The 14,585-nt window shown below is 38.0% G+C and overlaps 1 protein-coding gene across 1 annotated transcript in view; it reads left to right on the top strand.

Moving 5' to 3' along the window:
• Positions 1-14,585, top strand: part of ncanb (neurocan b) — a 128,442-nt gene that overhangs the window by 107,285 nt on the left and 6,572 nt on the right. Inside the window, exons 11-14 of the mRNA XM_084416784.1 lie at positions 6,131-6,289; positions 8,450-8,532; positions 9,402-9,546; positions 14,379-14,561. Of these exons, the coding sequence (XP_084272910.1) occupies positions 6,131-6,289; positions 8,450-8,532; positions 9,402-9,546; positions 14,379-14,561 (570 nt within the window). The remainder of the gene's footprint in view (positions 1-6,130; positions 6,290-8,449; positions 8,533-9,401; positions 9,547-14,378; positions 14,562-14,585) is intronic.

The following is a 14,585-nucleotide window of genomic DNA, read 5'->3' as shown; positions in this document are numbered from 1 at the left end:
TGGTGGTGCGTTCAGTAGATGCATCTGAAAATGCATCATGTTGTCTCAATCCATTCTTTCATGCTAGAATGCTGAATTTGTCAATATTTATTTTACATATTTGGCAGGTTATTTTTGTATCTGGCGGTGTTGACTCATGTTGAGGGAAGAAAAACACGCATTTTGTAAGAAAACTAGTTTAATCCAAAATAATTAATTGATACAGAATATTAGCACTTAGATTGCAAATGCACTTATAATGAGGTAGCTGAATGTATATTTTACCCCACATATCTGAGGCATTTGTGTGACATTTTTCCCCAAGCTCTGATTATTTTCTGTCCCCAAATTTGCTTATACGGGAGAAAATGGCTAGGTATTGAAATTTGCGTGCTTGTAACAAGGTTAAACAATGCACTAATCTAACCTGACGGCATTTTCTTTTATCTTGAAGGAAGTTTTGTCAAGACTAGCAGACTGATCGACAGCTGAAAAGAGTGGCGGGGATGTGACATGCCGTCTAGTGTGAGCTGGGGGAGTCAAATCTGAAAATAATCAAGACAGACAGTGAGCTATACCACTGAGGTCCTGCATCAACTAATATTGAGCACAGACAGATTAATCATGGCCTTCTGGGTCTTTAGATAGTGTTTGCACTAATGAAGATTTCTTAATTATAACATCACATCAGCAGGAGCGCGTGGTGAAGAGTGCTAAAGAGTTGAGTGGAGTACAAATTTCCAGCTTGTCTTTTTTTCCCTTTTAATTTTTTGCAAGCATTTTTTTTATATGAAAGCCAGTCACAATCACCCCGCTCTTATGAATATTATATATATATACATATATACACACATATATATATATATATATATATATATATATATATATATATATATATATATATATATATATATAAAACCCCCATATGATATTAAGTATAGTATATTTAATTATATTATATATTTGTATTTGACATCAGGCTGTGGTCGGATTCTTTGTTTAGCCAATCAGAAGACACTTGCTGTCTGAGTTCATTTGCATATTCCATATATGGCAAGTTGGAAGCTGAAGGTCTAGTAGCTAAAGCATTTTAATGAGGTTTAAGGACATATTCAAAATAATTAGCAGTTGTCGCATGTTAGTTTGTTGTTTGAGTTTGTAGGGCGGATTTTGAGTCATTCCAAAATGTCTAAAGTCACTTAGACTAGTATTATTTAGATACAGTAAGTGGTTTTCAATCCTAGTCTTGGGGACCTACAGTACCACTCTGCACATTTCCAATGTCTCCCTTATCTGACACGCTCAGTTCAGTTCAGTTCATAAAGCTTTCACCTAATGAGCTGATGACCTGAATCAGGTGTGTTAAATAAGGGAGACACAAAACGTGCAGAGCAGTGGGTCCCCAGGGCCAGGATTGAAAACCACTAATTTAGATAAATAATCAACATGGTTGAGTTGTTCTGGAGAGTTTTTCAGCATAGGTCCACATCGATACGCTACCTAATAACCTGTGGTATCAAGCTTCAGTCTTCTTGCATCAGAGAGCCACAGCATGAGGATTCTTTTTTCTTTCTTTCTTTCTTTCTTTTTTTTTTAAGGTTGCCAATCAGGGCTGTGAGCCAGTGAAAAATGTCTCCCTACTGTTGGGGGGAATATGATGAATGCTGCAGAGTTTTAGAGTTACTGAGGCAGCTGTAAAAAGAGGAAAACATTTTAGGAAGACTTTCTAGTACTTGGCAACTTTCCTAGTCGTGTTTCATCAAAGCAATTGTTGAAGTTTGGCACTAAAAGTGCACAGAATTCCCAAAACGTAGTTTGGCGAATAGATTTTGCCGTCTGAACGCCTCTCTGCGGGCAAAGACCAGCTTGAATTTCCAGACAGGGTCGATACAAGTTACTGGTGGTTTAGTGCTGGATCACACACAGTAATGCTGGCATTTTAGGTTTCTTGTGGGTCATAAACATCTTAAATGGGTTTTTCAAACTTTAAGGCCATATAAAAACCATACAAGTAGACTTAAAATGAACTGTTATTCTGTGTATATCTGTAGTTCGGAATGAGACAAGCAAGGTTCAAGACCAATTCCGAATGTTTGAAGATAGATAGGCAGACAGACAGACGGATGGATGGATGAATGGATGGATGGAGGGAGGGAGTGAGTTCAGTTTTTTTAATGGCTTGACTCATTGTATGTGCTTTAAATTTTATGTACATTTTTCTGAGTTTAGGAAATCCTACAGGTAAATCAGATCCTGGATGGATCCTATACCAGTTGCAGAGCCGTAAAGCTAAGCATCGTAATGGGCTCCCCGCGGACGGCCTGTAATTGCTCTCGATAAACCTTGTGGCTGTGAGTGTGAGTGCATGAAACCCGAGTGCTTTCGGCTCGCATCAGCTTTAACAAGCGCCATCCCCTTTAAATCAAGTGTGCCAACAGCCCGTACCGTTGAGGCTATAAGCATGCATCTCCCTTGCAGCGTTTTTTCTCACCTATACGGATGGTGTCTGTACACGAACTGAAATGGCAACATGTTTGTTGCCCCTTGTTCCAGCATTCGCCCCTCTGCTCTCACTCCATCACTTTCACATCTGTGAAAGTGCACTTATCACTCCTTGCTCTCGGCTGATCTTGACTACATCATCCAAAACAGAATGATGTGGCTGAGACAGTAATCTTCACTATTGTTTCTTGTGTCTACTTGCGCTTGTTTACGGCCTCCATTCTCGCAAAGAGCAAAAACGCTCCACTAAAATGGCGTCACCTGAAAATCAACCCACCAAATGCTTCATCATCAGGGGTGTCGAAAACACAGCACTAATATATCACATTGTGATGGGAATAAATGACCCAATCACTCAGTTGGAAGCAGTTGCCCTTTTTATTTTTAACTGCTGCTCATTCACTTGCCATGCATTAATCACGAAAACGTGCCAACCGTCAACGTGACGCTCTAAAGAAGCTCCAGATAAACTATAAATGTCCGAGACAGCTAGCTAGCCCCTCAAAGAAAAGTCTATGTATTGTATTTATTGTTATTTATTTTAATTGGCTTTTTTTTTTTTGGCCCTATCAGACCTGCAACCCATTTTTGGTTCATGATCCACCAGTTGAGCCTCTCAAAGAAGTAACAAATGAACAAGAACTCTGCTCGGCTACTCTTCCACAGGTCTCTTTTTGCAAATATTTAGGACTGGTTTAATGAGCGCAGGATATAAAAGCAAAGTCTGCCGTGAGCAATATCATCTGCTTTGAACACTATTAGGCTGCTTTCTTCAAAGGATTGCAACTCCCACTAGGCTTTGGGGCGAAGCTTTCAGGTGGAGGACTGGTGACAACTGCCCATTCCTAATCCGGGCCAGGTGCCAAGGTATGCCAACGGTGACTTGTAATGCCTCCAGCATCTCTATTCTTCCTGCGACTGGAGATAAGAGAGCAGGCTCTGCTGGAGCGCACCAATTTGGACAAGTTCCCACTGTGTTTCAATACACTGTCAACATTCCTGAATGGATCCGGAAGCTTGTACGCAGTGTGGTTCCGGTCTCTTGGACTGATCAAATTGCAATGCAAAGTCTTACTGCTCACTATTTTCATTCACACAGTTGACATAACTTTGATACACAGCAAGAAACGCATTTAAATTCATGTTTAGCATTGTTTTTTTCCTGCTATTCTCAACCTTATCAGACCTGCAACCTATTTTTGGTTCATGACCCACCAGTTGCGATTTTTTGCCACATTAAAGATTAGCTCTTCCCTTATAGATTAGTTAACAATGTTCATCCTCTTTTGGGAAACTTGATATTGTGTTCCAGCCTCAGCAGCAATAAAAAAAGAGCAGCCAGTTTGTTTTCTCCCTAGAGAACAGAAAGCCACTTGAATGCCAAAGTAAATGAGAGAGAAATCTTTTGTTCTGGGCAGTGTTTTCTTTCAGGTTAGCTTCAGGCTAGATCCCTCTGACTCAGGTTAAATGAGGCTGCTCTCAAGTTTAGCTCTGAATCACTTGAATTAATGGTTTTCAGGGATTGAAAACATGTGTAAGTGGAGGGTACAAAACAAGAAATGCTATGTATTTAAATTAAAAGGTTGTTTTAGCAAACAGCAATCCTTTCAGCTCTGTTAGTAATATGCCTAAACAGGAACCAAAATGTATTTTATTATTTATTTATTTTTGCCAGGTGAATTAAGAATATTGTATGTTTTTTTTAATATTCGGCTGTTTATATTTTATTGGATCATTTTTGACCAATAGCATTCACATCACCTTAAAGGGATACTCCACTTTTTTTGGAAGTAGGCTCAGTTTACAACTCCCCCAGAGTTAAACAGTTGAGTTTTCGAATCCATTCAGCCGATCTCCGGGTCTGGGGGGTCCCACTTTTAGCATAGCTTAGCATAATGAATTGAACCGGACAAGACCATTAGCTTCTCTCTCAAAAAAATGAACAAAGAGTTTCATCAAGAAACTTTGCTGCAGTATCATGGGTGAAGCAGGCGGGTGAAGCAGGCGTAATGATATGACGCAGCACCTGATAATAGTCCCCAGCTCAGTAGCCTATTATCAGGCGGCATGTGCTGCGTCATATCATTACGCCTGCTTCACCCATGGTACTGCAGCAAAGTTTCTTGATTAGTACGCAGGAATGAGAGTATAGTTCCTAGCCATATCAGCCTAGAAAATCGCAACTTTTCATTTTCTGTCGGTCTTAGTACACGATGTAACTACAGAAGAGTCATGTTTTAAATAGGAAAAATATCGAAACTCTTTGTTAATTTTTTCGAGAGAGATGCTAATGGTCTTGTCCGGTTCAATTCATTATGCTAAGCTATGCTAAAAGTGGGACCCCCAGACCCGGAGATCGGCTGAATGGATTCGAAAACGGTAAAACTCAACTGTTTAACTCTGGGGGAGTTGTAAAATGAGCCTATTTACAAAAAAAGTGGAGTATCCCTTTAAATCAAACAATGCTAATGTTAAATGTAATTTTGTTGCTAATATTTTCATTTTGGTGACGTAATGTGAAGAATATTTCATGTATGTGTCACCACATGATATAAAAACCTTAAAATTGCATGAATAATTTAATGATAACATTTCCGCTGAGGTAAACTTTGTTCGTTTTTGTTTTATTTAGCTACCAAATTCAATTGTTATTCACATTTTCTCTTGTAATTGTACATTTTGGACATGCTGACATTGATCTGCAGTGTCAAATTGACTACTTTAACCAGCTTTACCAAAAGAAACCTAGTCTGGTTTACCAGCACCATCTAGGATTGTATTCGTAATGGAGAAAAGCAAATTATGGTTTCATTTTCATTCTGATCAAGACACTGAGGAAGTAATGTGATTGACAGTTGGCGTTAACATTTTGGACACGTAGACCCATGGCGACTGCAGTGATCGTGGCGCCTTAAATACTTTCTTGCGGTACATTCTGTTCCTCTGCCCTGTGTTCAGGCAGCTCTCGCACCCATCTGCATGCTAAACAGAGGCCCATACGGACCAATTTGCAGCAGCCAATTTACCAATGTCGCTTTGAATTTGCTAGGAGTAAAATGCTTGGAGCTTCGTAAAATGGGGAGTCTGGGACGGCTAAAACCTTCACCCTCAAACGCATACACAAATGTACGAAGCCACAAACGCTCAGAAAAGTGGAGATTTTCTGTTCCTCGTGTACCAAGATGCGGTAGAGTCCCAGAGGGTTAGAAAGAGGCAGTTCTGACAAGGATGTGACAGGGCTTAATTAGCCGTTTGAACTTAGCTGCAGAAGACGTTTCTCTAGATTGTTGTCATTTGAATAGATTAAGACGTGTTTTTGCTAATGCTAAACTGCTTATGCTCACAGCCATGGATTAGAGTGACACAACAAAGAGAGGCGAATAAAAAGCATGGATGTGTCACTTCAGAGGAGCTAAAGTTGAGTGCTTAAGTAGGCTAGCATGTTTCTATGTGTGAGATTATTGCTGAATGGTCTTTTTAAACACCATGAAAAAAACAAATACTAAGAAGTTCATGCTAATCTCTCATTCAGTTAAACTTTCACTCACATTGTTATGCTAATTATACTGCTAAATGTTAACTAGTAGCATTTTCGCTAATGTCTCAAACTATTTTCTGTAACTCATGCTCTCTTTCTCTCTCAACGCAGATACTGAGGGTTGCGAGCACAACTGGAGGAAGTTTCACGGCCACTGCTACAGGTACTTCACCCGTAGACACACATGGGAGGACGCTGAGAAGGACTGCAGAGAGCACAGCGGTCACCTGGCCAGTATCCACTCCACGCAAGAGCAGGACTTCATTAATGGTCAGTATCTATTCTACTCAATTTAAACATATGCACAAGTAATGTTCTGCAGGTTCAATATGCTTGTGTACTTCTAAAAATAAACTTTTACACTACTGTTCAAAAGAAGACATAGCAAGAATGAATTGATTTAATCAAAAATACAGTAAAAACTGTAATATTGTGAAATATTGTTTAATTTAAAATAACTGATAATAATTCATTCTATTATTCTGATCTGTTTTAACAATGAGTTTTTTAACAATAACTTATTAAAGCCATACAGACCTACTGTGGACTACAAGATTGTAAATTGATGGTTTATGCTTTTGTTGAAGCCGCCAGCCCGCATTATTTCAACTTTTTTTAAATAACCATGCTTAACACCAGATTTCAGAGGTAAAAAACAATTACTCATGATTCTGCAAAGAATCGTAACAAGGAAATTGCGCAAAAAGGAGCTCTTCAGTGCCTGCCCTCTTTGATGAAGCACTGCGAATGATGTGATAGAGTCTCCCTACTCTCAAAGCACTTAAATATATGCATATTTTGTAATATATTGAAAATATGTTGTTCTTTCCCTTCCTAAGTACCTAAGTACACGGTCTTGAACCGTGATTTGCATAATTTTCAAATACTTTTTTCAAAGTTCATAATGTTGTGGTTCACTTCGTAGCTGGTTGAGCTTGTTTGTCTTATAACTCTTATTATAAGACTTTTTAAAAATCTCTATGGGAAAAATACTTCGGAAACCTAGGCAACTGAAAAAGTGGGCGAGCTCTCAGTGAAGTTACATTTTTTTATCCTCACTTCCTGTCTTTTAAATTCTGCTTCCTGTGGGGTGTGGCCAATTAAAATTCACACTCATGGTTTGAAAGGAAACCAATTATTTAATTCTGTATTTTGTGGAACCCTGTTGGTTATAAAACAGCCGATAACTCTGGCTAAACTGTGTTTGTTTCACCCAATTAGCTTTGACTAAAACTCTTTGCATAGCCTAGATTCATTAATAGCAAGCCACATAACTTAGATAAGAGACAGGGCTGCTGACCTCCCGCACGGCACAGATTGCATTATGTCTACCGCCCCTGGTCGAGCCTAAATCCAGCGTAATGACTCTCGGTGTGGCCTCTCACAGCATGCTGTCTGCTCACAGAGCCACAGCGCTCACCAAAAAGTGTGTTTAATCGCCTTGAAAATGGACATCTCCACCCCTGCAATAAAGGGGGCACAGCCATTAGGAAGATTAATGGGCCCTGTAATGATGTTAATCAGTAACACCATGATTGAAATTCCATTACACCCAGACCAAAAAAAAAAAATCCTCTCAAATGCATCTTGGGGACGATCTGATGGCTTCTGGCTTGAGCTTGAATTGTGATTGTGATAACACCATCGCTCGGCTCCCAGTGGCCCTGTAAGAGGCATAAAGCAGAATAGAACCTAAAGGGGAAGCATTACCACTGCATTTTATGACACTAAGACCCTATTTACACCTTGTATTAACCTGTTTTTAAGTGGTTTTCCAGGTTGTTGGTTATACATGGTATTCAATGTTTTTCAAATATATGTTTTTAATAGGAAAACATTGAATTGTTTCATGCTTTTAAAACATTAGACTTGTTTTATCTGGTCATTTACATATGAAGCAGACTGAAGGGGGTCGCACACCGGACGAGAAGTGCAGCGCCGCATCGCGCAGCGCCACGTCTTTAAAATTCAAACACATTATTCTCTATCAGTGTACACACACCGGCGGCGCCATTCGGCGTCTGTCCGCGGCGCCCAGCTACGGCTCAGGACTTTGTTCAAAATCCTGCCACGCCACAGAGCGCCATTTACATGGTTTTATATTAAATGTACATTTATGCTGCGCTGTGCTTCTCGTCCGGTGTGCGACCCCCTTGATGGTATGGAATCTATTGGGTCTGTCTACCCTAGCTAGTTTTAAAGAGGCACCTCTGATTCACGAGGGCCAACCGGAGAACAGGTTCATCAGAGAATCCCTCTCAAGAGGTCCAGACCATGATGGACCTGCTCTGGAGAGCCAATAAAAAACTTCCACTTTCTTACTTCCAATTGAAATTCTGACCTCTGTCCCATTATTTAAAATATAGTATGTTTTTAATAAATAATAATAATAATAATAATAATTTGCAATGTTTTGTGCTTTTAAAACAGTAATGAGCCATGAGAACACATGGATTGGTCTGAATGACAGGATGGTGGAAGACGACTTCCAGTGGACCGATAACATGGATCTGGTGAGACTGGCACAAAATACATTAAAGAAATAAAATTAGCTATATTATGTTTATGCATATATTTAAAATAGACTAAATGTATATATTTAAATTGGATGTTTAACTATATATATAGATAGATATATATATACACATTAGGGATGCATGATATATCGGCCACCATACCGTTATTGGCCGATATGTGTTAATTTTTAATGTTATCGTTATCGGCCCGATAAGAAAATTTGCCTGATATAGTAAAGCCGATAAATAATGGATTATTTCATTCAGCGGAGACACTTCAGATGCGCACTGTTCACCATGATGGTTTTGAATTGCTTGAAATATAATTGGAATCACATTAAAAAGGAAAATACAGTTAAGTGCAACATGTGCAGCGCAAGTCTATCATAAAGGCTACATTAAATTATAATGAGAACATGGCTTTTAATGGTGAGACTTTTGTTTTTGTAATCAGGCTCTCAAAAATTATATAAAAATTTGTATTTCGATTTATCGGCCAATATATCGGTTATCGGCTTTCAGATATAAAGAATTATCGATTATCTGTATCAACCAATATATATATATATATACACAAATTGAATCAGAATACAAGTATCAGAACATATATTACAATGAATCACTTAGTCTAATCACAGTATGATAATACAGGCAGTATAATCAGAGAGATTATGCAAATGGATGCACAAGTCTCTCTTTAAGCCATTTAGGTAGCAAACAAGTTTATATAATGTATTATATCAGACCGATTAGATGTATCTGAAAACCCATTTTTAATGTAACAGATATATAAGACGGTACAATAAATACCTAGTGAAGCCATGAGATTTGGATTTAGCCCTGAAATATCCCCATTCCTCCTCCAGCAATATGAGAACTGGAGGGAGAACCAGCCGGATAATTTCTTTGCGGGCGGAGAGGACTGCGTTGTAATGATCGCCCATGAGAACGGCAAATGGAACGATGTGCCCTGCAACTACAACCTGCCCTACATCTGCAAGAAAGGCACAGGTGAGAGAGAGAGACAGAGAGAGAGAGAGAGGAGGCTTTGGAAAAGAGGACAAATACTGTACCGCCTTGCTTTATACCTCACTGTACTGTTTCTTCCATTGCTGACCTCCTTTTGTTAACTTAATTCACACATCTTCATGTTCTTCATGATATGTTCCTCATATCCTCTTTTATTTATATCCCTTCCTTAGATTTAAATACATCCTGCTTCTTCAAAGGGATAGTTCTGAGACATTTGACTTTATTTCTTCTGTGGAACACAAAAGGATTAATTTTGAATAATGAACTGGTTACGCTTTTCAATGCAATTACTTAGAATCAGTGAGTTGATCTCAAGAACCTGATCAGTATAAGATTTATAAACAAATCATTCAGACGGATCAACAATTCATTGAAAAGATTCGACTCAAACGATTTGTTCTCACATAAAGACTCAAAATATAGTTCAAAATTATGTAATAAAATTCTGTAACAAAGCCCCATATTCCAAATACATTCCCTTCCATTGTTTCTTTTTATGTCAGTTTGTACGGCTTCATTTTCAGCAGTTCCACCTTCGCCAATTCCTCTCACGTCTTTCGCAATCAGACAAAGACCTCAGCAATAACTGTCACTCATTTTGTTCTGAGGATGTGATTGTTGGTCCTCAGGAGGGTTGCATGTTCAAAGCCTCGATCATGACATGACGGACATGACTGGTTCTCTTCAGCCACTTTTAGCTGTCTAGGTCTGACGCAGTCTGCTTCACCCACACCACTATGGACTCATTAGACTTGTTTTATCTGGTCATTTACATACGAAGCAGACTGAGGGTATGGAATCCATTGGGTCTGTCTGCCCTAGCTAGATTTAAAGAGGCACCTCTGGTTCACGAGGGCCAACCGGAGAACAGGTTCATCAGAGAATCCCTCTCAAGAGGTCCAGACCATGATGGACCTGCTCTGGAGAGCCAATAAAAAAACTTCCACTTTCTCACTTCCAACTGAAATTCTGACCTCCGGTCCATAATTGAACACTCAATTCATTATTAAAAATGTGTTTGAGCTTATGTGGAAGGCTTACTTGGCACTTGATAAAAACTTGCTAAAGAAAAATCTTCAAAAACAACACTATATTGGGTATTAGGATTTCAATCACATGTCAAATGACATGTTTAACTTAAATATCTACTGTATATACTTAAAGGTGCATTGTGCAATGTTTAGGAGGATCTGTTGACAGAAATGCAATATCATACACATAACTATGTTTTCAGTGGTGTATAAAGACATATCTCATGAGCTAATACTGAACCGTTATGTTTTTATTATATAAGCGGACGAACGCGTTTCGTCACTATGTTGTTCTTCGTGGAAAGAAGCTAGCTAAAGTCAGCGAATAAAACACTGAAACAATGATGATTAAGTAAACCTAATTCCTAAAGAAACCTCATTGCTTAACTGGCTACTCTCTGCTGTCTCAGACGACGACATATTTTCCTGTCGGCCACCGTAACTTCTGTTGGTTGCAATTCGCAACCTCACCACTAGATGCCGCTAAAAGTTAAACAGTGCACTTTTAAATAATATTTCATTGAAATCCATCATCAAATCAATATTACATTTAATATACATGTTTAAATGAAACGAGTCTTATTGGCTTTCTGAGATGCGTCCTCTGATGGACCTGTTCTCCGGTTGGCCCTTGTGAACCCAGAGTGCCTCTTTTAGTCTTCCTAAGGCAAATGAACTGGACGAAAGCTAAGAAGTTCTCAGAAATACACATTACCATGGTTATTGTAATGGTGTGCACAGGGGTTATTCTGGGCAGTATCCACTGATTTTAATCGATGGTGTGCTTGTTCAATTTTGAGCAAACAGTCATAAGGCTGGCACGCATACACAGCTCAGCCAGCTGTCATTTGCAAGACCACCTGGGAAACATTTTCAGCCACCCCCACCACCTGCCTCGCTGTCCTTTGTTGTCCATCAGCCCTCCCCCAGTTATTCTATCATTCAAACTGTCACTGCTATTGATCATGCAATCCCTCCAGTGAAGCCTTAAAACAATAATAGAATCCCTTAAGAGCATAGAGAAGCAATGCATGATATTAGCTCATGAGATATGTGCTTTAAACAGACCTACTGCCAGTATGCTTCTCTCTTGTTATAATAGTTTGTATGCTGAGCTACAGATTTTGCTGGAGGTAAAGATGCCCGAGTCCAAAGTGTTCAGCACAAGTCTCAGGGTGATGCTGACTCAGTCCAAGAACCCCTATCTATGTCTCTGTTATTTAATCACCTTGACTTTCCCTGCCAGTTTTGATATTTGGATGAATGAGGTGTGATGCATCCTTGGGCATTCTGCTCTGGCTGGTCGATATGGTAGCGCTGCGATAAACCACTTTCCTTTTCCTGCCACTGTAAAAATGCTTTTTTACTTGCAGTTGAACACAAAAGTGAGATTGTTAATCACTTCAAATGACTGCCGCATATTAACATTAACAAAATTTTAAATGTATTAGTTAAAATGTATTTATTACTTTTGCATTAGATGATATATAAGGTCCATCTTCACCATTTATTCAAATATTATTAAAAATGTATTACAGATTTTTTTAAGCATATTGTATAGTTGTGTTTGGAGTCAATTGTTTTATTTGTGATAATGCAATGAAACATGCCAAATTGTATGGACATCATTTTTGGCCAGGCTGTCATATATATATATATATAAAAAATGAACACATACAACACTTTTTGTTTTTATATGACCCTACAAGTTTGATTGAACTATCACAATATTTGTTAAAATATTTTATATCTTTGTTTTCTCAGTGAAAATATATAATTCAATGACATTCATACATTTTTAAGCATGGCTTAGTTGTCCAAATACTTTTTGAGTCCGATGTATCTGAGTGTACAGTGTGTCCAGAATTGAGTATTGATTTTATGGTCTATTATTTATTTATGATATATTGCTGAATCGGAGTTGGGCTTGTGTGGATCCAGGATTGAGTTTTTTAAGTGTGACATTTGCCTGCTGTCCTCAAGCTAGAAGGTCACATTGCTTTCTCTCCAGACAAAGAACACCCCCCCCACACACACACACACACCCCTGAAAAGGCATACAACAAAACTCATCAAGCTCACAACCAGCCGCTGACTTCCCAGATCAATTCCAGCTCATAGCGTCACTGATTAGCTGGCGATTCCTGCCCGTACTGAGCTACAGATAACCTGCAGTTCCTTGCCAGAATTGATTTGATTCACAGAGGTTAATGCCACGACTTTCTCTGGAGCATTTGATAAAGAAAATCTTACGTGAAAGGGAAAAACTAAAGTGAAAAGTGCCAAGGCCATAAAGTCTGCTGGAGTGAAGACATTAAACACTCAAATCACAGGTCAGCTTTATGATGTTTCCCTCCAAATGAACATGCTGAGGTGATTGTAGTGGCAAGCCTTGGGTTATAGCTTTGCTGTTAGGAGTGTGAATATGAGGAGCTGTAAACCACAAGCTAACTGTTGCATGCGCCCTGATTGGTTCCCTGTGGTGTTTACTGGCCCTCTGCAACAAAATAACAGGCCGACTTGCAGCAGCTTCCATCTTCAGTCAAGCAATACACTGAGGTTCAACTCCGAGGGCTCCACCTAATGAAAGTAAAAGGAACTGCAGTGAAACAAGCTCTTTAAACCTGTTTAATCAGGCAAATGTCACCGAGAGACACTGCTGTAGATTCTTATGTCACTGGGCTATGGTGCTTTAGGGCTGAATCAGAATACAGCAGAATTCTTTTTTTATTTTTCAGATTCCACTTCTGATTTGTCAAGATAAAAATCTTGAACAGCATTTGAAATCCATTTTACCTCTGGAATGTGGCAGTATTCTGAGTATTCTGAGTATAAACTGAGTATTCAATAAAAAATGTTAGGTGGGACTTGATTTTACCTTATTTAAAATGAAAAACATTTTATTAGTAGTAGTAGTAGTAGTACATTTGTTATTATATATATATATTTTATTTGCAATAAGATTCACAGTGAAACATTCACAATGACACCAGGAACTAAGGATGCATCACTTTTTTATTATTATATATAATTATTTATGTTTAATTTGTTTTTATTCTAATTTTATAATAAAAGTGTTCTTATAATTTTTGACGTATTTATTTTTATTTTTAGCTTTACCTCCATCTAACGAGCATTAAAAGTTAAGCTTTAAAAACACTAATTGTATAAAACCATTAAATGTAATCTTTAGCAAATCGCAAAATAAAATTAATTTTCATACTTTCATACATTGTAATGTTGTGTTGTAATGATACCTCCAACATGCATTTTTTATTATAATTTATATTTTTACATCATAATTATTTTGTATTATCTATAATTATTTATAATTTAGTTATAAATAATTGTTAGTTTATAATTATTTATTTATAGTTCATGTTTAATTTGTTTTATGTTTACTAATTTTATAATAAAATTGTTTTATTTAATTTTTTTATGTATTTATTTTACATTTTTTAGCTTTGCCTCCATCTAATGATCATTAAAAGTTAAGCTTCAAAAACACGTATTTAGTAATACTGTTAAATGTAATCTTTAGGAAATTAATAAAATAAATATGAATTTTCATACGGTTGCCTAAGTTCACTTTTTAGCTTTTAGTGTTTTATTTTAATTTTATTTGAACAAAATAATATAGCCACCGTTTATTACCATACCATGGAAATAATATAATATCTGACATAATTGTAAACATTTCCAGGAACATATATTAAGAAAGTATGTTGATTCAAGATTAATTTATGTTTTCGTAATCTTACATTATTGTCTTTTTTGCAGTCCTATGTGGATCTCCGCCCACCGTGGACAACGCTTTCCTGATTGGTCGGAAGCGTTCGCACTACGACATACACTCTGTGGTGCGTTACCAGTGCGGTGACGGTTTCCTCCAGCGCCACATCCCCACTACCAAGTGCCGTGCCAACGGCAAATGGGACCGACCCAAGATCATCTGTACAAAGTGTGAGTGTCCAGATTTTATTAGCT

The sequence above is a fragment of the Rutilus rutilus genome (genome assembly GCF_951802725.1).
Source record: "Rutilus rutilus genome assembly, chromosome: 8".
Classification (NCBI taxonomy): domain Eukaryota; kingdom Metazoa; phylum Chordata; class Actinopteri; order Cypriniformes; family Leuciscidae; genus Rutilus; species Rutilus rutilus.
Note: the sequence above shows the minus strand (reverse complement) of the source record. Positions and strands in the feature narration are given on the sequence as shown.